Source organism: Barbatula barbatula (genome assembly GCF_947034865.1).
Source record: "Barbatula barbatula genome assembly, chromosome: 6".
Taxonomy (NCBI): Eukaryota; Metazoa; Chordata; class Actinopteri; order Cypriniformes; family Nemacheilidae; genus Barbatula; species Barbatula barbatula.
In genome coordinates, this window is record NC_136765.1 from 18198257 (window position 1) to 18221285 (window position 23029).

General features: G+C 38.9%; 1 protein-coding gene across 1 annotated transcript; it reads left to right on the top strand.

The window, feature by feature from the left end:
• The first annotated feature begins 615 nt into the window (after nucleotides 1-615).
• peli1b (pellino E3 ubiquitin protein ligase 1b) lies at nucleotides 616-22438 on the top strand. The gene is made up of 7 exons (XM_079458653.1): nucleotides 616-1048; nucleotides 14240-14445; nucleotides 16434-16563; nucleotides 16905-17006; nucleotides 17135-17332; nucleotides 17545-17733; nucleotides 19344-22438. Exons 2-7 carry the CDS (start codon nucleotides 14366-14368, stop codon nucleotides 19920-19922), a joined length of 1278 nt encoding a protein of 425 aa, XP_079314779.1. The 5' UTR covers nucleotides 616-1048; nucleotides 14240-14365; the 3' UTR covers nucleotides 19923-22438.
• Nucleotides 22439-23029: the final 591 nt, after the last annotated feature.

Here is a 23029-nt window from a genome sequence, read left to right on the forward strand (position 1 = left end):
ACCCATGTAAGAATAACCCATTTATTTTAAACGTATTTCCTTATTCACAACAAATAGGCGTAACTTGTTTCATAAGGTGTCAAGGCTGAGTGACATATGCCTATTGTTTTTTTATTTTTGTCAGTCAATGCTACATGAATGCGAAACTTAAAAGGATACTTTTCACCCTAAAAATGAAAATTATGTCATAATTTACTCACTTTCGAGTTTTATAAATCTGTATAAATGTCTTTGTTCTGATGAACACAGAGAAAGATATTTGGAAGACTACTTATAACCAAACTGATATTCTGGTACAACAAAATCTCTCTGGTTATAAGCATTCTTTTAAATATCTTTCTCTGATTTCATCAGAATAAAGTCATTTGTACATATTTGAAACCACTCGAAGGTGAGTGTAAATAATGACAGAATCTTTATTTTTAGGTGAAGTATCCCTTTAACAAGCCGACAAGTCTACCCGTTTCACGGGGTAATTAAGATCATTTAATAAAAATAATAAAAAACTGTATGAAATGCTAAAATAAAATAATAACATTGTGCTGTAAATATCAATCATACATTTTTTGCCGGAAACCCTCACTCTTGAAAACGACATTTCCCATAGTCCTCTTCGACGCAAATCAGTGACGCGGCAGGTTTTTCCTCCGCTCATCTAGTCTCGAGCTACTACAACATTGAACACCTCAGTGTGTTTACGGTCTCTGCGAATCAGCCGGCAGCACCTTTTCACAGGCATTATTTTTTATTTCAGTCCCCTGTTTTCTTTATTTAATTCCTGCGCTTTAAGGTCACATTTACATGTAATAGCGGAGAGAGTGTTGTGCTGAACATTTTGAGGTGAAATCTCAACACCTGTCTTTGTTAGCAAGTTAGCCTCGCTAAACTCCTCTGCCGTTGAGGAGCCCTCGTCTTTTATGGTATTCTGTTTGTTATTCTTTAAATTCTTATCATAATATCTTAAGTCGGACAGCAGTTATAGCTAAACGTGTATAAACGGAGGAGCTCTTTGTTCGTGGCTCAGGAACAGACCCACATCAGCACCGCCGTGAGTACCTCAATCCATCAGCAAAATAAACAACTGTACTAGTGTTTTTAATACATTTACACTTATTTAGGCGTCATTGTGTCTGGTTTTAAACAGTGTTGTATTTTATTAGTTGTGTAGATCGTCGGGTTATCATGAGCACTTTGAAGAACCGCTTTCTGTTATATTTATTGTCAGTCTCTAAGTCAGTATGTCAATGGTCTATTTAGTTTTTAAGACAATATATGAGACTGTAATGGAGATTTGTTATTTTCTGAACATCTAGTTGTAGGGTAGTTTAATAAGTCATGGTTGTGATGTAGTTCTCTTAATGGTTTGTCTGACACGCTTTGTGAATGTTTTAGTTGCTAACTTCACGACTGTGAAGCGTTCTTGCTGATAACCAATTATAACTAGTACAAATATTATATTAAAATCCAAACTCTTATGAGCATTTCCAAGAGTCTGGAGCTTTATTAGATTTGTGTTGTTATTTCTGTTTTGGCACTGAGATTTGTTTCAGTCTTGGTTTGACTGCCTTGCGACACTGACGATTCATACAAAAACGTGTTTAACGAAAGCACTTCTTATTTTTTATGGCCAGAATTTGCATTGACTTTTGTGAGCTCGTTACAGACGTTTCATTGTTCTTAGCTGATGTATTTAAACGCTTAGGGTCATTTGCATAGGCAGACTCAGCATCTGGTCCGACCCAAATGTGGCCTTTGTCCCGTTCCCATGCTGACGTCAGGATGTCAATCATGCTCCCTCGTCGGTACCAGCCGGTGCTACTACATCTGAATTATTTATTGGGACAAAACATGGTTTAATTCGCATTCATACACAATTTACTGCCATTCTATGGTGTATACTCTCATCCGCTGCTGAGTTATAAAGGGTCTAGAAGTGTTTTTAAGTGATCTTGATTTTGTGCTTCTTGTGGTTGTCAGCTAGATTTGTTTGTTAGATAAACCCCCCAGGACATAAAGTCATATAAACTCAACTTCCTGAACTGATGGTGAAAAAATCGTGTCAGGACAGAGGCGCGCAAAGTACCTACTTTAAAGAATAATGTTTCTTCTGAATTTCTTTTCAACTGAATATTTTTGTCTGTCACTTAGATTTTCTTCACCCGATGTAATGTTTTCTTTAAAACAGCTTGTAGTACTCACACTAGGCGTTGTGTTTTTGATGTACGTGTAAGTGTTTGTTGCCTTATGTAACACGTACTACTGTATTCACACAAGTGTGGTAGCCTACAGACTGACTGACTCTGCCGTATTGTAAAGTTATCTCCCTCTGTATCTCTTTCTGAGACTGATGGTCTAGGATCTGTTTTTAGTCTTGTAAAATAAGTGAAGTGAATTTGGAAGAGCTGTTCCTAGACCAGCAGTTTTACACTGAGACACTTGATACACATGATCCCTGATATGTTTGCAGCACCGCTAGGCGGAGGGATCAGATATCTGTGAAACTGTCTAACGTCTTTGTCAATAAACCTGAATTGATTCCGGGGCTCAGAGCTCATCTGAATCATGTCATCACTCTCTATTAAAGATCGAAGCATCTAGTTTGCATTCATGCTTGCAAACAGCTTGTTTTTCTCAATGTTGATCATCATATAATTTTCTGTTTATTACTTGTATGATGAAAGTAGAGCTTGTAAGCAATTTTAGCGGTTCAGAGCTTCTATCCGCTTGTCACACTGATCTTAATAGATGATAGCAATGCAAACCTTACTAGTGTGTGCAGGTTATTTGGGCCGTTGCTGATGATGAACGTGAGGTTTTGCAAATGCGACTTTTTGACTGAACTGCTGTGCCAAACCTCCAGTTCTCTAAATGAATTGTGTTGCTGACTCATGTGCAAAACTGCATCACCTGGATCAGCATAACTGTGATGTGTATTTTAACTTATTTTATATATAGATGTAATGATCTATAGATATAAGGTATGTAAGGTATAAAGGTATGTTCATGTTCACAGATTGTGCTGTTGTTTGGCCAGTTTTGTTGAGTGTGTACAGTAAAGTTTTGAGGATGACGTGTGTTGTGGAAACTAGGTCAGACATTGGGCACCTCAGAGGAATAGGAAGGAGGAAAAACTCTCTTAACATACACACATGCTCGGTTGTGCTGATGGGCTACTTGAGCTTTGTGAAGTTTGGTGTTTCTGCACCTCAAAACAAATTGAGCTATTTTAGGATTGGTTCAAGTTGTTTTTTATTAAAAGTAAACAAATCCTTTCCTGGTATTTTGATTGCATAGTGTTTCTTTTTCTAGTGAGGAAGTCAAATCGCCCATAACACAAATGCATATATTTCAAAGTGAGGTCCCTCACTAGTGACCCTGGTTTGTATTCATCAAGTTCTGCAATAAATTTGACATTTACAGTAAGATGAGTTGAAAGGCTTCTATCCGTCTCATTATTTTGTTTCTACCTGAGCAGATGGTGTTTTTGTGCGTTTCATTAGATAATGTATCCTGCTGACTCTAGCTTGCTGTGCGTTTTTGCTCAGAACGGCTAAATTCCGAGTAGTGTGTGAAAGATGAGACTGATCATGTGACCTGAAGGACGCATCATCCCCCATCACAGGCCTCTGTTCCCCCCAACTTCCTTTGGCGAGAGCCAGAGCTGATCACTGTGGGTTGTAAATGAGTTATTGTCATGAAGACTGTGGGGTCAGTCTCTGCCAGTCAGAGCTGAAACCAACGTAAGGATGAGCTCTGGAATACAGAATATTGGGTACTCAAATCATCAATGGGGTCCTCTCTGAATGTGTTAAACCGCTATAAATAAAACTAGCAGACTAATGTTTCTAAAGGAACTTTGCTGCAGTTTTATTGTTTTATCTGTTCCTTTTGACACATATACACTTCCCAAAAATTACTTATTTCCTGTTTGGGTGACTGTATCTAGGAGTATCCCCCTCTAGTATGCCCTTACCGGAACGCTTGACAGCTTCTTACATTGTGTTCTCCCGGACAGGAAATGGTTCCTCCGATGTGTGTTTGGGCCTCCAGTCTTTGTCTCACACACGTCGACACATTGCACGGAGACACCATCTCTGCGGTTGCATGTACATGCCGTGCTTGTGTGTGTCAGTTAATTCATTGTCACAGTCAGGTCTGTTTGTTTCTCTCTGGTTTCTGCTCAGCGCCCATATCATTGAATAATTAAAAAGCTCCTGAAACTGAAGCCCAGCCCCTCCCCACTTCTTCCTCCATATGTCCGTTCCACACTCATTTAAAAGAGCGAACCGTTTCACTTGCATGGGTGCTGTTTGTAACAGTTTTTTGTTGCTAGATAGTGATCTTCGGTGGTATAATGTTGCTTCCCTTGTCTCTGTTTTACACCACATGGATAAGTCTGATAATACTGATATTCAAATTTTTATTTAGTCTTTTGTTCATTGTAGTCTGCAATGCTTGTTTAAAGTAATGAATGCATATTGTATATGTTCAGATGTCCCATGTTTAGTTTTGGGTCATTTCAATGTTATGGATGTGACGTTTCAAAACTTGAAATAAAACTTATTTTTTATTTACTTTTTTAAAACTGTCAGTTGTGGTCCTTGATTCCGATTGGCTAAATGGAGTTCTAAACCATTATAAAATTCCCCGATTTATAACGGCTGTCTGCACCACATAGTCTAAATCATTTTATTTACTTCTTTTTTAATAAAACCTTGCTATGCATATGAAATAACTGTTTTATAAAAGCAATAAGCCCCGCAAAGCAGTGGGTTACAGTACAACATCTATGGGTTTTTTTAGCTAACGCTCTTAGCTGTTATAAAATGGACTGTAACCCACTGGTTCTTGGGGCTTATTGCTTTAATATATTGAACCATCTGCCTATATTTTCCTAAACCCCTGCCCTGTTTATATTATTTTATTTTATCCTTTGTTGATAATCTAGCCTTGTATATTTCATTGATTTAATATGATGCTACTTGATAATGACAGAAACTTTTAGGAACTCTGTTGTTTGCGAGCCTTCAACCACATAGTTTAGGCTAACGTTAAATGTATGGGCGGGTTCCAAAACCCGGCGACGAGCCCAGCGGGTAAATTATTACAGTTGTCCGCATTGTATAGCTAGATAAACTTCGACGTTATGTATAGTGTTTCTGTTCCGGAGAATATCTCTCCCTCTGAGGCTCTGAGGCTGTTTTGGTCGACCTTTCGATCAAATGGTCAAAATAAGTGCAAACAATTTACAAATGAACGCAACCGGGCCAGAGAATTTTTTTCTTATTCTTCTGTGAGACACGCTCAACACTGTAAGTGTGTGTTAGAAATCTGAAACGAAGAGAAAACATTATGCTTGCTTGGTACGTTTTTCGTCATTAAACCAAACTTTTAAGTCTTCAGCCAAAGTTTAAATTCTTCTTTGATGTTTCCTCCTGTTTATGCATTATGTCCGTAGGCGGTCTTTTGTGGTTGTTTAAACGCATTCGACTACAAGAGCGTCTACTTTCCTGTCAGGCTTTCTACTGTCCTATAAAATAGAAAAAGGCTAAAAGCTAAATATAACTAAAACGCAGTTATTAGCAGCAGGTTTTGTAATATTTTTGTGTGGAATTTTTTTTGACCGTTTGACTAATAGCAGTGTCTGCCAACAAACATAAACCAAAAGCATGCTTCAGAACAGTTTGAGAAGGTGCTTAAAAGTTTTGAGCGATGTATTATTACTATGAATTAGACTGCTATCTTGTACCCTGCACTAAACATTTACTCAATCTTTCTCAATCAAGTTCATTGATTTGAAGAGACATGTCTTCAATAAATGTTTAATTTAAGCAATATTCTGTATCACTTCTTATCACTACATTTTATTTTATGAGATAAGTGGAAAAAAAAACAACCACAAAAATCGGCCTCATATATTTGCCATCGGCTGGCCTGATTGCTAAAAATCTGCACCGGCCAGAGAAAAACCCATATCTGTCGACCTCTAGTCCAGACATCAGAGAAATATCAGTATACATGTTATTATTTAAGATAAGGGAAGTATACATGCATTGTTTATTTCTGTTAATTAAAACCCACAAATCAGAAGTAATACCCAACTAATAGAGAAGGGATGACCCTTCATAGAACATAAAATGTCCAATATATTTAAATTTTCATGTGCCCATTTACAAGAAGTGTGGTGTGTTTTGCATGTGGCAGTTCTGAACAGCTCTCACATGACGATGGAAGTGATGCTATAAAAAAAGGTTGACATTTGCATATAATTATATACCTGCAAGTCAACATTCTCAGTCTTAAACATCATCAAAATAGTTCTGGGCCTTCCATTGATTGTATTTTCTATATCGGATCATGAAACGACAACATTTAAACTTGTGTTTTGTTTAGTATCAGTTGTTGCCATATTTTGACCATGACAGAGTTTTACACATTTAAATCGATAAATGTAAATATTTGCACAATGTCTTGAATGTAAAAATACATGATGTCTCTCAATAAGATCAGTAAGTGAGATTCTTTGCAACCTCTCTAAATTATTTTAGTACCAAAGAATAGCCCAGTTTTGGACTGGGTTATATAGCCTGCAACGTGTTGTATGTTCCTGTGTGGATGAGAGGGTGGGGCATTGCAGAGGTCTTTTCCTTTGTGTTGTAATCTCTAACAGATGCAGGTCCACCCTTTTTGCCTTAACAAATTGAATTGAAAATGCACATTAAAATAATTCTTGAAGAGCTGCTGAGTTTGTTTCTGAAACAGAGGGTGTATTAACAGTCAGAGCATTTTCATGTATAAAAAAAAATAATAAAAAAATTTTTTTTTGGTGTCAATTTTATCTTGACCATGCAGGAACACTCCCAGAGCGCTTTTTCCACCACTGGGTCGAAACGTTCTAAGCACAGTCTGAAACGGTTACTGTTATACTTCCACGTGTGACTGGTTCGACACGCCATGATTTCAAACTGTTCTAGGCTTGGAATTTTCGGCATGGTTGTCTAATTAAACTATTTACGTACAGGCTGGCATGGATTGGCACGGAGTGGAACAATTAAGCAACGAGAACGATTCCGCGCAATGGTGGAAAAGCGCTCACTGTAGCTCAATAATAACATGTAAACACAATGAGTGACACATGCCTAAACCTAAACACTGAAGGTTGTGTATTTTGTTAAAACAGATCCATTTTAGGCTTTCAGTTTGTTTATTCTTATTCTTAAGCTTTAGCTGAGCACTTGTTTTCTTTTGATCTTAACATAAAAAAACACACTGGTCTGAATTGAGACTATATAAATGGGCCTTAACTCAGATTGCATGCCGTCTTTGTTACTCAAAGAAAGGTTTAAGCCAATTAGCTTGCAAGCTCAGTGTTGTGTGAATGGTCATAGTGAGGTGTGTGTGTTTTTCCTAAGTGATCCGAATAGCATAGCACGCTGGAGATTAACAAACCTCATTGAGGGTATCGAAAGGGTGTGTTAGTATATGAATATGGCTTTGTGCATGGATGCCACTGTGTTTTCAAAAGTAGTTGGAAAAATTGTTGTTGTGATGAAATACATATATTAATAAAGTTATTGACCTAAACCCATTCCTATAAATGTATAATAAATATTTCTAACATTTGGTTTTGTGGCAAATGATAATTGCCACAATGAGAACTCAACAAAAAATAAGTTGCAGCACTGTAGTTGCAGATTTTCTGTTAAACATCCAAGTGAGACCTGAACATCATTGTCACATGGCTACTGTTTGACTTAGTTTTTTTTATAAAAGCTTTGGACTAGCTGATCATGTCAGTTTCATAGCAACAAAAAGGTTCTTGTTTGGATTAGCCACAGGCTAGACATCTTTCCCATGAATCTAAATCTGAAAAGATTTTTCTTTTTATCTGCTCATCCCTTGTTTTAAAATTTTTCTTCATTATGGCAAAGTTGCAAAGTCTTTTGATATTTTTTGCTGACTTGCAAGAGTGTGTATGTTTGGTTTGAATTCTTAGATTTACAGAAAGCTTTTGACTTCAGCGCTACCTAATCTGCAAGCAAACCACATTAAAAAAGGCGTCATCTTGTTTTTTTTCTGTCTGTATGGGTCAACAGTTGACACTGCCCTAGAAAAACATTTTTTAGAGCTTCATGTAGGAAGCGTTTGATCTGTCTCTCACTGCTTCAAAGGTCTCTTGTTTTAGTTTTTTTAATCAGGCTTTGATTTAGTTTTTTTGAGTGTCAAGTTCAGGCCATTTGTTGAAGACGTCTTAGTTGCATGGTATTTTTAACACAACTGGTGCAAAATAATAAAAGTAGTGTGCATGTGTGAAGGCTTCTTAATATCTGATTCATCTTACCATATCTCCTCATCATCTTGCTTTTCATCTTGAGCTGAAAATGATGGTTCTTGTGTTATGACTGGTGATGCCTCATCTTTGCTGTTCCACAAGTGTCTTGGTCGATAACGTTTTATTGAATCATATATTTTCCGATGCAGAGTAGAGGGAAGGTAGAGAGTGTTAGCGACGCATGTAATCCTTTTCTTCCTCTTCAGGTGCAGATCACCTGCTTTCGCTCAGAGGTTTTACTGTGGTCTACCACATGTGCACTCCAGTTTCTCATTAATTGTGGAAAGTTTTTGTAATGTGTTCATTCAAACCTCGTAGTTATTCTGTCAGTCTGCCTAGTTGCCTGTATATGGTAAAACACAGACCCCGTGATTAATGGATTTTATGTTTGGTGTGTTATTGTTCTGAGAGCAATGGCCTGTTAAAACATGCGTCGCATGTATCATTTTGCAGAGAAGCCAATCCCAGAATTCACTGTGTCAAAGAAGAAGAAAGTATCAAATATCTGGCAAGAGTATAGACTGTTTCAAAGCAACAACATAAACTATTGTTTCTACACATGTGCACGTTCGTTGACTGCCCTTAACATTGGGTACACATTCGAAAATAACAGAGTCCTTGTAGATTATTTCTGATAACAAGCAAAAGAAAAACAAGAACAACCGTTACTTGGCTAAACTTGTCTCTCCGATATATTTAATTTAGACAGCGATACCAAGCTCAACCACTAGATGTCCCATACGGTTTCTTTAAATGTGACAAAACTACAGGACCTATTTAACAAATTGTTTAACATATAACAAATTCCACCAAATCGTTTATTTAATACAATTATTATACAATAGAATATGTACATGAACATAAATGAAATTAAATATGAATAGTTATATTTAGGGTTCAAAATATCGATATGGCATTACATTGTTATGAGCTCCTGACCCCTGCCTCTGTATCGATTCTGCAGCACTTTTGTAAAACGCATGCATACATATGTTGCAGCCTAGAAACCCTATTTTAGAAACAAGGGTCTTTATAAGGACTTGATCATTTGCAAATGTATATTCATTCTCAAGACTACTTTATACATGGATTTGTCAGATTAACTGATAAGAAGTTAAAGTAAAGTATATTTTGCCCTAAATCGTCATACTTCGAAATGTAATACAAAATTGACCCGTATCGGAATGCATATCGTATCGGGATCTGTAACGTGAAGATGTTGGTGACACGCAGCCCTAGTAATATTATTAGACACTAGCCAGACCGTCAAACAAACACAAACCGGAAGTTAACTGCAGTCCAGACACGCTTGTCTGATGAAACGGTCTATAGTTGGTTAGCGTGTAATTGCATTTTTTTTGTAGCATGCTAACATCAAATATTCAAATCAATGTTGGAAGCTCTAACACTTATCATTTCATTCACGTTTAGGAAAGCTTATTTTACAGGTCTCAAACTACATGGCTGTTCTTGAAATACGTTTTAAACAAATTTAAAATGAGGTTTTAGCACCGGAGTTTTTTTTTTTATATGGTTGTGTGCAAATCCTCACAGCTCTAAATAGTCTGTGGTCAGCCGTGCGAACACACGTGTGAACTGCGGATGCATATCGCTCGTCTTCCACCGCTGTGAAGCAGCTGTGCATGCCCAACTTCAAGCTCCCATCGCCCGCATGTGGCACTCATGTATCCCATAAACCAGATGCCATACTGCGGACAGATGTGTGATCATAACTTCTCAATTCCACCCCATCTTGGCTCTATTTTAGACCACAGATACGTCTCCCTTTTCTCTTGATGGTAACCTAAAGCTTCCGTCTACCTACTCATTCTTGAAAGGAGTTTTCCCTGCTGTTTCAGACCTGTTCAGACCTCATTTGACAGGGAAGTCAGTCTTATCATATCATATGAGGTGGTTTCTTTTCTTTGAATGTGCTTTTTGTGGGTTTTGTGCATGGGGAAATTCCATTTTCACACTTAAGTCTATGCAAGTGTCTTTGATTGTTATGGTTTCAATAAAGATTATTTATCATTAAGTGCATTTGAGTAGGAGTCAAATGTAGACACCCATGAGCTTTTCTGGCTTTCTGTGTTGTCAGATATTATAGTTGTATTGTGATTGGAGTTGTCCTGACCTGTTAACCTCAAGTGACTTCAGGCTCCACAAACACGTCTTTGAAACATCAAGTTTTGCCTGCCTTTAGAATGGTAGATAATTGCACGCTAGTTTTCTTACTGTGTAGAGCAGGAGAAACGGCTCATCTCATCTCTTATTTATAGGACAAACCAGTTTATGTCCTGGGATCCTCTCATGTGTTAAACATGGGTCCTGAGCAGTCTGCACTGTTATGAATCAGATACTATGGCTGTGTCCTGTCGCCCACTATACCCACTTTCACTATTCCCTACATTAGTTCACTAATATAGTCCAAAACGCAGTTTTCGCATTGTAGTGTGGATGGTATATTTTATTACTCCCAGTTATTGTTTGGCAGTGAGTTAAGTTTCACTTTCTCTTCTGCAGCTTTATGGTCTTGTTACCCGCAGTACCTCACTGTCCGTCTATTTAAAAAAGAAATATGTATTTGGTCCACATTACAGCAACATAATAAGGCAGAAAGTAAATTAACGCCTGACAGCAATGACACATGCTGACTTGTCTTAGGTTTTACTCATGTGCAGTACATGGATGTTGGCGTTTTGTTGCTGCTATCACAGCTAAATGTTCAGACAGCGTACACAACAAACCACTTATTCTTCGGCTCTTGTCTTGGTAAAACAAGCAACAGGCCTGTGGACACTGACGCCTCTTGACCATTGCTTGTCGATGTGGACAACAACGCACAAGTATAAACAAAAACCAGCGTGTTGCCTAAAGCGTAGGTCTGACGCAGAAATAAAAACCCACCTTAAGGGTGATTACATGATGGCAGGATTTTGGGTGAACTATCCATTTAAGCTCAGCATACAGTAAAGCTTTATTTTTTGTACCGGCGGTCACTAGCATTCTGAATCTGGTGGAGAATACAGCAAACAAAAGCTAAACTATATTCAGTGTTTTGGTTTTGAGAGAGCTGTGGTCTGAGCTTTAACCTCTATGAGTGTAAAGAGTCATTGACATCTCTGAACAGCCCCAGTTTTGTTGGTGAGGTCTGTTTATTACTGCTTTGTCGGACAGAAGTTTGTGTGTTTCTGGAATGCTGTTCCTCTGTGCGTTTAGATGTTTGTTAATGGTTTTCTTCAGGCTTAATGCTGACCTGGACTGTCCTGATGGGATGGGGTTGTTTTGGAGGTCATCATGCAGACAGCAAGAGAGCGCGAGACTCTCTTAAAAATCAGGACAAAACAGCAGGGGGGAGCCTGAGCAGCCCTGTCCAAATATCAGCTGCTGATTGTGTTTGTGTGTAAAGCAGGGTGAGCATCTGTCAATTGTGAAAACTGGTACTGTACTGGTACAGTGGCTGGGTGTAATGATGGCTTTGTGTTTTAAAAAGAATGTAAACGTCCTTATAGTAAAAGGCATGTTTTTGCTTATCGAGTGAAAAGTCCTTTATAAAACCCAAGCGATACATTGTTAATTACATAAAGTAAAAATGCACTCCATCATGTGGAGGTATATGAAAATAAAATGAGATATTTTGCTGTGTGTGCTGGTGGTTTTGTGTGTGTGAAACCAAGGATATATTTATCTACATTTACATTTAGTCATTAAGCAGAGGCTTTTATCCAAAGCGACTTACAAAGAATTCAGGTAGCAATAAGTTATATGTCATAAAAGAGCAATAGTACGATAGGTACTAATAAAATGTTACTAGTTTCAACAAAAGCTAGACCACTACCTGTTGAGAGAATAGAGAGGGTTAGTGGTGTTTTTGTATTTATTTTTTTATGTATATTTTTATTTGTCTGTCAAGTATTCACAGACAATTCACATTTATATGGTATTTTTATAAGTTTAAAGAAAAAACCAGCAACCACACAAAACGGCAAAAACACTATGCTATAAAGCGCTGTCAAAAGCATGCCAAACCAACAGGTAGTGAAAGCTTTGTTGGCCAATCAGAAGCCTGGAATCTGATGTCAAACAAAGGAGATAGCGGCACGCATTCCAGCGTCATATGCCAATTATCCGGTTTCACCATCCACACGACAACACTGTAACTGGCGTCTAAAAAAAATCTTCACCCTGGTGGGAATTTTCCAAAAAGTTTGGAACATTTTGGAAAGTGACCGTGTATTGCGTTTGCGTGTGGACGAACGGCCAAACCACAAAATCTGGGGTTTTGAAAATACTTGTGTTTGTGGACAGGGCCTAAGAAGTGTGTTTCAGTTCTGATGGAGAATCTGATGACCTTAAACATGAAAGCTAATTTTCACCTCCAGTTTTAATCTCTTTCTCTCCCTTTCTGTGTTCTGTCTGTTTTTCCTGATTGTTATTGTTTTTCTCACTCTTTCCCATGCATTTCTGTATACTATGTTCTGTTATAAAGGTTAAGAGGCACTACGATTGTATGCATGGCTTACATCATCACATTATTTTATGGTAAATTATATGGTATATATCTGTCAGGGGACCCACTACAGGACCTTCATTGGACCACTGATTGAAAATCCTAGATTTAGAAAGTGGATAACTCCCTTGTGGCTACAAACCTGTATAAATGTTTGAACGCAGAGAAATATATTTAGACGAGTGCTTGCAACCAGACAGTTCTTTGGTTATAAACATTCTTCCAAATGTATTTCTCTATGTTCATCAGAACAAAGATATTTATACAGATTTGGAACATTGTGAAGGTAAATTTTTGTTTTTGGGCGAACTGTCCCCTGTTTCGCTTGAAAGAGGGTTGTTAAGAAGAAATGTAAATGTTATAGTTGTAAGCAGGTTTGTACTGTAAATAATTTTTTTTGGTCTAACTGGAGCACTGAGGGACAATTGAAGCATTGATACAGGTTCAAAAATACTCTTTTCAGCAGTTATTGTTATGCTATGGTCCTTTCTCACTTTCTAATCCTTGTCTTCTGCTATTTCTCTCTGACTGTTTGGTTTTAGAAACCACGCAATATTACTGTAGTATTTCAATGGAATTAGTCTGCAGGGAAGGAAAAGCTATAATGTTTTCACAACAGAACAGCTTTACTTTCTCCACAATTAAACCTGCCCCGTCATCAGCACCTGTTGTTAGCGAGAGACACTGGAAGCACTCTGCCACCTTGTTTCTCTCTCACAAGAATGTCCTCCCGCTTTTTAAAATAAGGTTCTAATAAAGTTATTCCTTTTATGTAGCGAGTGCCTTTTACACAGGACACAGTCTTGCATAGGATGTGTTGGATGGACGTTTGACACTTGCGATGCAACAGATCTCTATGTTTTATATGTAAATATATAGAAGCACATCTTGATATTAGGTGTGTTCGATCACAAAGGTGGTTTCAAGAGAAGAGCTATGTAAGCTCAGTCTGAAGTTGATCATACCTAATGTTGTCTCTGCATCCTCTCTGACATAACTTCCTGTGTGTCAGGCATTCCAGGAACAGTCTGATTTGTGGTTGTTAAAGTTGTAGGCGATGATGACTTTGTGGTAGGCGGATTTTGCCCTGTTATGTTTAAGGTTAGCTGTTAGCACTTCACACGCAATGTATTTTATTCAACATGTATGCGTTGATTGTGTTCATAGTCAGGATTGTTTATTTTGGGCTGGTTTTGGTTTTTGTCAAGCAGATAAAAATGACAGCACTAATACACACATAATGTCTAAGCCCATAACCATGTGCGGCACAGTAATTTCTGTTAATTACAAAGGTTTAGTAATAGATTGTTCTCTCTCTCTCTCTCTCTCTCTCTCTCTCTCTCTCTCTCTCTCTCTCTCTCTCTCTCTCTCTCTCTCTCTCTCTTTGATTCATGCAGTTGCAGTGATGACGAGGATGATGATGGTGCTGAAGAGGAGACAGAGCTGAGAGTCAAGTGTGTGTGGTTGTGTTGCGTTCGCATCGGGAGCGGGCAGAACCCCCCTCCCCCACACACACTGCATCCATGTTCTCCCCCGACCAGGAAAACATCTCCACATCCTCAACCAAAGTGCCAGTCAAATACGGAGAACTCATTGTGCTCGGGTAAGAATGCATTTTGACCTTTGACCTTGGATCAGCAGGGAATAACATCTGTCATTAAGACCGACTCTGTTTCTAAATCCGTAATAGTGAGAGACTTGTATATGTGTTTCTGAAAATAGTCTGCTGCTATAAAGTTTGTCATCTGTCTGTTGTTGTTAATTATGCGGGGTAAGATGTGATGGCGGGAACAATGGGGCATCAGTTAGGAAAGTGTGGGTCTTAACGCGATGTTGGAATATTACCCGGCACCAGACCACAATGCACTTCATTGACTTTGGTTTGCAGAACAGACTACCATTTTTTCTGGTTGGCTTCATGCCTGTTCTGTAACATATTTCATGCTTTAATCACATGACCTGCTGGCGTCTAAAAGAGCTTTTTATATTAACTTTTTCGATTAGATGTTCTCAGGGGTCACAAATTGTATTACATTCAGCCGTTTAAAGTGTGTCGAGATCACACCTCCATTATGGCCTGTGTTGGTTTACAGTGATATAAGTGTTGTGTTACTAATCCTGTGCGATCTGTGCTGCGTTATGGCTACCGTGTGTTAATGGTTATTTCTCTTTTTATCTGTGTGGAGACGGATATTAATTTTGTTAAATGTTTCATGTAAGTTTAGTTACAAAATTTTCAGCTGACAGACCAAACATATTTAAAACTTTTTTTGAACATTCTGTTCCATGAGTCAATCTCCTGTTGAAAAGTCTCTCAGGAAAGACATTTTCCTCCACCTCGTTCTTTTCCAGAATACCTCCCTCTCTTTCTCTCATCATTCCGCTTTCCCTTCTGTCCACCCAATAACAGCTGACACCAGAAATCTTGCCTCATCTCCACCACTTTAGCATTCCCCCCCATCCTTGGGTCTTGGAGTTTCCCCCCATCCTTGGGTCTTGCAGTATATTCAGAAGTAGTGCACTCATCGATGAGTTCACAATCCCGGTAATACCCTACCCAATTCCTTATTCACACTTCCATAAACATTCTCAATTCATGCTCAATGTGTTCATCATTATTCCCAATACATCCTTGAAATCATTGTGGAAAGTCTCAGCGTTAGTGACGTACAGTTCGTCACGTATGACTTAATCCATCTGAAGTCATAACCTTGTGAAAAATCCCTGTTGTCAGTGTTGCGTTTCTTTAAAACACTTTGGTGGAGAGAATCATATTTCAGCCCCGGATCATGGATTCCAGAAGGCAGCCTCGAGGGAATTAAGAACAATCTCTCAGCTTGTTTGGCTTGTTTATGGAGCACATTGGGATAATGTGGGTTTCCCAAAATATGTTGGGAATGTAGCCAACGGCGTCAACAAGTGTTTTGAAAGTCCCTTTTGCGAGCTCATGTTAAGTCAATCAGGGGGGCCTAATGAAGTCCATTGATGTGCATGTAAAGCCTAGACCCACACACAACATTCAAACTACATCATCACATACGACATTGTTTCTGTGTTCTGATCCTGAGGACACTTAGCAAGTCATAAGCGGGTGGGTAATGGAGACAAGTTTATCTCCTGTTACATTCTTTCAGCTAACATGTTGCATTCTTCCGTCAGTGCTCTGCGATGGAAGCAGGGAAACCTGCCCGAGTGTCATCTGACATGAGCCAAACGATTATGAGATTGTTACGTTATTACATAACCTGCCAACATGTGAATGAGTCTTTATTGACAAGTGTTTTGGGAATAGTTTAAAATAGCTAGTAATTTTATTCAGCTGCTTTTGATGCTGTGTTCAGAAGTTATAAAACAATAAAAATATATATATGTTCTTTGTGATTCTAAATGTTTGTGTGTCTTGTTTTCCTTAGAAGAGCTGGAATTCCCTAGATTGGGCTGAATATTTTCTACACATCTGATTGACAGATATCTTGTGTTTTTTATTTATCGTTTGTCAGTCCGCTCTGTTCTCCACCTGTTGCCTATGGCAGAGGTCATGATGGAATATTGTGTACAGTTGTTTTCATAGGAATCTGTCTGTCTTTACAGTTATAATGGCTCGCTACCCAACGGGGACAGAGGGAGAAGGAAGAGCAGGTTTGCTCTCTTCAAAAGACCCAAATCCAATGGCGTCAGACCAAGCACTGTACACGTATCCTGCACCCCACTGGCGGCCAAGGTACACAAACGCACACCCCTCCATCCACTCAAGGTAGTGCACAGTACTGTCTAAAGAAAATCTGTGTACATCTGGATTCTGTTAAGCTTATTGAATGACACATCTGTGGTTCCCCCACACACACACACTTGCATCTTTCTCAGTACAGGGTTTAATTCCATTGTTAGATTATATTTTTCCACTTCCTTGTTGTGTCAAAATCAGTATACATCCAATACATGTCATGCAATAAATACATCTCTGGCGTTTAATTTATAGGCACTGATTTTTGTGTTTAATGTCAGCATTAAAATTAATTACATTATTAACTTTCAAATAAATCTCTACCCCTTCCTCTGTAGGCCATAAGTAACAAGGAACAGCACAGCATTTCCTACACACTGTCCAGAGTACAGACTGTAGTGGTGGAGTACACTCAAGACAGCAATACAGACATGTTTCAGGTATTGACTCATTACTAAGATCTCCAAGTGTCTGACTGAATGAATTTGATCATCTGTCAAACAAGAGAATGTGTTTTTCCGAAGGTCAATTGTGTTTATCTGAGTGTGATGTTTGTGTTGCATCTCAGATCGGCCGCTCAACCGAGAGTCCTATAGATTATGTGGTGACCGACACTGTTCCCGGGAGTCAGAGCAATTCGGACACGCAGTCGGTTCAGAGCACCATCTCTCGCTTCGCATGCCGGATCATGTGCCAGAGGACGCCCCCTTACACCGCCCGCATTTTTGCTGCTGGGTTCGACTCTTCCAAAAACATTTTTCTGGGGGTAAGAGAGTGGAAAATACACTGATCAAGTTTGACTTTGTGTCAAAAAACTGCTGAAAATTGTGAAAATAAATATGTGGTTAGAAACCATGTTGCCTTATTCATCAATAGAACAGATATTTTGCCTAGAATATTTGAGTAACAATTCACTGGAAGTGTTAAATGGTAATGTTTATTGTGTAAATATAATACAATAACTTTTGTCTTTCTCAGGAGAAGGCGGCAAAGTGGAAGACGTCAGAAGGACAGATGGATGGTCTGACTACTAACGGCGTGTTGGTGATGCATCCTCGGCTCGGGTTCACAGAAGACTCCAAACCCGGTGTGTGGAGAGAGATTTCAGTGTGCGGAAATGTGTTCACCCTGAGAGAGACCCGCTCGGCTCAGCAGAGAGGAAAAATGGTCAGTGTTGTTCTTGTGACGATAGAAAATATTTCCACATTTCTCTTTTAGAACTTTATTTTGGCAAACCAAATGATAAGTGCATTTATCGATAAAAGAATAAGTCTGGCAACTGGGCATTGTGTCTCACTGTGATCAAGGTTTTATGTTGTAGCAGTTTAAGACCCAGTCTTAAGTTGAAACATCCTTTTTAACAGGCTCATAAATTCTGTGTTCCTTAGTCTAGGAGTTTTTCAACACAAAAGTGTCTTGTGTGCAAATGTACTTGCCGCTTTAAAATTTTAGTTTTTAGTGCCTGAATGGTTTTCATGGTTGGAAAATACAATACAGACCAGAAGGCGTTTAAAATGACTTTGAATTAATGCATTCACTTGACAGCCTTACTTTTTTTAAGTTTACAATTTGTTGTTAGTTATTTAAAAATATATTTGTATAATAAAGTGCAAGTTATATTGCACAATCGCTGCAAGTTGCCGCATAAATATCAGCCCATGTTTGTAAAGCAAGCTGTAATGTGGTCAGATGGGGTTATGAAATTCAAGCTGTGGTAACAGTCAGACGGTTCCCTGCAAGACGGGACATTAGGGCGCTCTGGTGCCATTGACCGGGTTGCTCTGGGACGCAGTTGCCCCAGTAACGGCTCAGCCGAGATGTTTTTTCCCCTGCTGGATGTAACACTAAGCTGTAAGATGATATCGAGCTGATCTGTTAAAGACGTTAGACAGGAGGTCCAATGAGAATGACCTCTTTCTCTCAAAACTTTCTTCCTGCAGTCTTATGTCATTATCAACTGATCAAACTCAGAAGTGAATGGACTGATATGTGACTGGCCACATTGAGGAATATAAATCGAACCGCTTTGTTCTTAACAGACTCTTCCACGCATGCACAGCAGCACAAGTCCAGAGGCGCCTTGTTAATCTGGCTTGTCACGGACAGAACATACACGCTCGTGATTGCCGTTCCTGATGAGTTCAGCCACTGGCATAAGACCCATCTACTGCTGCCTCAGTGCTGGCCAAACACTAACGGCTCTGTAGAGCTAATCAGCGCTAATTCACTACATAAAAAATGTATAATTATACCTACACACAGTCACCTTCACACCATACTGCACTATTACTTGTCGTGTCCATACAGCTGTATGTAAGGGGTGTGGCTAATGCAGTATGATGAAGGTCAAACTAAAGGCTGATCAAGGACGATTCTCTGCAGCCTGTGAAGTCACTAACACAAGAACGAGTTACAGCATGTGACTCATGAATTAGGAGTGCAGTCTGCATCTTTGTTAAGTGCCTGCGTGCATCACATGCTGAAGGACTCGCCCTAAGGATTAAACAAGTCTATTTTTAGTAGTATTAGTATTTTTAGTAGTGTTTAGTGTATTTTTGGCACAGATCTTGGATGTAAGGAGGGAAATATCACTGCAGTTTGGGTATACTGCCCCCTGCAGGCACAAAGATAAATAGTGACTTCTTGGGTGACATCCCGTGGTTGTGGAGCATTTAAAATTGTAAATGCCATAGACCTATATAATTTTCTTCCTAGAACACCCTGCAAAGGTTATGAAGGTTCATTATTGTAAAAGCTGTCTCTCTCTCTCTCTTTAGGTAGAAAACGAGACGCAAGAGTTGGTAGACGGCTCTCTGATTGACCTCTGTGGAGCGACGCTCTTGTGGCGTACGGCTGAGGGGCTTTCCCGCACTCCCACCGTCAAACACCTGGAGGCGCTCCGACAAGAGCTGAACGCTGCTCGACCCCAGTGCCCCGTGGGCTTCAACACCCTCGCCTTCCCCAGCATGCGCAGGAAAGACATAGTGGACGAGAAGCAGCCCTGGGTTTACCTAAACTGCGGCCACGTTCATGGCTACCACAACTGGGGGAACCGTGACACCGAGCGGGAAGGAAGAGAGGGCCGGGAACGGGAGTGTCCCATGTGCCGTGCTCGTGGGCCGTATGTGCCGCTGTGGCTCGGCTGCGAGGCGGGGTTTTATTTAGATGCAGCCCCACCCACTCACGCGTTCAGTCTGTGCGGTCATGTGTGCTCGGAAAAGACAGCAGCGTATTGGAGTCAAATCCCCCTTCCCCATGGAACGCACACTTTTCACGCTGCCTGTCCTTTCTGTGCCCAGCAGCTCAGCGGTGAGCAGGGGTACATCAGACTTATCTTCCAGGGGCCTGTGGATTAAACACACCTTCCTATGACCCGATAACCCCCAGCCTGCTAACTTTCAATAAATATTCAGATAAACATTCAGCCTTGATCTGTCTCTTCCAGTTCTGTTCCTGTTATTTTTCTTTTCTTTTTATAAGCCCACTTTCTCTGCGCTCTCAGACTGTTTTTGTTCTTCCTCGGGTTTGTAAGTGACCTTTATACAGCTTTTTCGAATACAGAGAAAAACAAAGAGATATATATTTTGAAATAAAATGAAAATCCAAGCAAAAAAATGTATGGACCTACTGAAAAAAAGAGTATGCAAACGCCCATGTGTTGGAGTGTTTTGATTGGCCGGCTCTGGTTTTCATTTGAAGGGTGGGTGTGGCCATCATAGATAATGATGTGTAGAGTTATACTCAGCATTAGAGATGCAATACACCATCCTTGTTTATGAGCTAATAGAAGAGACTATTTGTACTCCGATCATTCAATAATTCCCAGTGTTTCACAAATCAAGTACATTAAATATCAAAAGTTGTTTTCTGTTTAATACAGATATGTCTAACTTAAAGAATACGTGTAAACGTTTTTATTTATACACAATATCAATGTTTATCAAAGATAATTATTGGTGTGTTCTTGGGGAGGTTTATGTAGCTTTTTTCGTTTCTATCTTTAAGTATCTCCTTGTCTCTAATGTCTCAATGTGAGTCTTTTTCCATCTACTTGTAAACTTTGGTCAGAACTTTCTCTGTCCTGTGGGTTGTTCTCATTTATGTATGTAACACAATTGTGCGTGTGTGAAATTGTCTTTGCAACAGTTTCACAGTAAACCGTTAAGGTAATGCACACAGAAAAGTTATTCCTGAACACCAGACATGTCAGAACTTCCAGAAAGGTTTAAGAGGCCTCCCTTTAAGCACAGGCCCTATCATTAACTGTTTGATTGTCCATAATTGTTTGCAAAATTGTGCGGATAGGTCAGCTTTTAATATCTGTCTACCCTAAACTTGTATGGATATTGTAGAAACATTGTAAAATCCAGTCCTGCATAGAATGCATCTTAAATTATTTGCTTCCATTTAAGGAGCTTTTGCCCAAAAATGTGCTAGATTATCAACACAACAGTATAGGTTTCTGAATGTTTTTATTTTGATAGTTTTATGCTCTCGGAAGCCAATAATTCACTGCACAAACCGTGTTTATCCTCGTCGCGCTTGAACCTGTAGGCTGGTTTCTACCAAGTGACAGATGAATTTGCGCCAAAATACCGTAGAGTTTGTTTGGATGCTTAACTTTTTAACAACAAACTACATAACATTTTATAGCATTTTGATAAAATAGCAAAACTAGCAGGCTCAACTATACATGCATTTGAGTTGTTATTTGCATTCTGCAGTTTTTCTTGCCATTTCGGACACTTTCAGACAGACCTGCTGCAACCCTTCAGTCAAGAACCACTGCACTAACATTTGTGTTAAACATGTTTGGATCCCTCATGTTATTCTACTGATTTGCTCAAGTCTGGACATTTGAGTTGTGATTCATTGTGTACCCAACACCTATGGAAACATAATTCCAATAGAGGTCAACATTTCTGTGCAAAATCCATTTTAGGAATGTTTATTTTTATTTCTTTCTTTTCAAAGATGAGTGATACCACTTTTCCAACTTTCATTACATACAGACCGCATTCTGTGCATCATGAACCGTTTGCCAGCAAGTTAAACGTTTAGTTCCTCTTGAAGAAATAACCTCTGTATGAGTATGCTAATATATTTGAATTTTTAATTTCTGTAATGACATTTGATTTAATGTATTTTACATACGGTTGTGTGTATGGCGTGAATGTGTTAAATGTACTGTATTGTTTCGTGTAGAAATCTGGACAGCGTCTGTTGAATCCAAAGGGTTGAGAATTCCAGAATTGTTTGAAATGGATTCTGATATTCTCCCTTGCTGTGGATTCCACACTCGTGCCAGAAATCGTTCAGTTCCTGCTGTACTGAACAGCGACCAGACACAGCATGCTGGTGCAGTTATCACCTCAGGGAGTTTCCTGCATCCTGACCACCAGGGTTTGTGTTCATGAAGTATTTCAGACCCACGCAGCTGATGTGGGATCTGTGTGTTTTATTACAGACTCGGAATCATGATTACGTCACAGAGACATCTTGTCATTGTGTTTGAAATCTGAATTTGAGGATATCTCATTTTCACAGTTTCCCTCGTTCTCATTCTGTGTCGTCTTTCCAGTATTAAGCACACTAAATTTAAGCATCACATTTGGACCTTAGAAGGGTATCACACGTTTTGAGACTATGTAAAGGGCTTTAACTTTTTTTGTCTTTGGCTGTCTCGTTTTGGCCTAACCATTCTGCATGATCCTTGTTCAAGTGTGTGTGTGTGTGTGTGTGTGTGAGAGAGAGAGACAATGTGTTCTTGTATTCTGACAAAAACGGAATACTTCGAGGCAAATGCCGAGTATGTTTCTGATCTACCATTTTTGTACCAACTTTAAACAAATAAAATTGTAAAAAAGTTGAGTATGTCAGTGTGTTGTTTTTCATTTCTTCAGTCATGGAGTATATACAGTGAACCTGCCGCCCAAGAAGATTCTTTCATCTGACCTTATTGATAAGGTTCACTTTAAGTAATGTAATTTGTACATGCATATTAAAATAATAATATTGAATGATAATTAATCACTTATTATTATCACAATGATCATTAATTACTATATTGCCCTCGTGTTTGAACATGCTGACTATGTAACCACAAGATGGCAGCATAACAAGACTTACACTTGAGCCGTTTTCTATATCTTTGGACGTTTACAAAGTTTTTTCAATATATGAGTTTATTTGCAAAAAACGATTTTTTTATAACTTGATCAAAACAACCCAACTGCAGTATGATTTATATTAATTGGAAAAAACTTCTTTGATTTTTTTTCAAACGTCGTGCTGTTTTTGCAAATTTACTCCTCATATTTACTCATCATGATTTAGCTATATATTGTATTTAATGTATTTTAGTTAGTGGTAGTAGGAAAATTACTGCAATCTGTTAGTCAGTAGGCCTACGTGTCTGAACATTACGAAGTGAATTTTCTGGCATTAGTAAAGTTACAATACC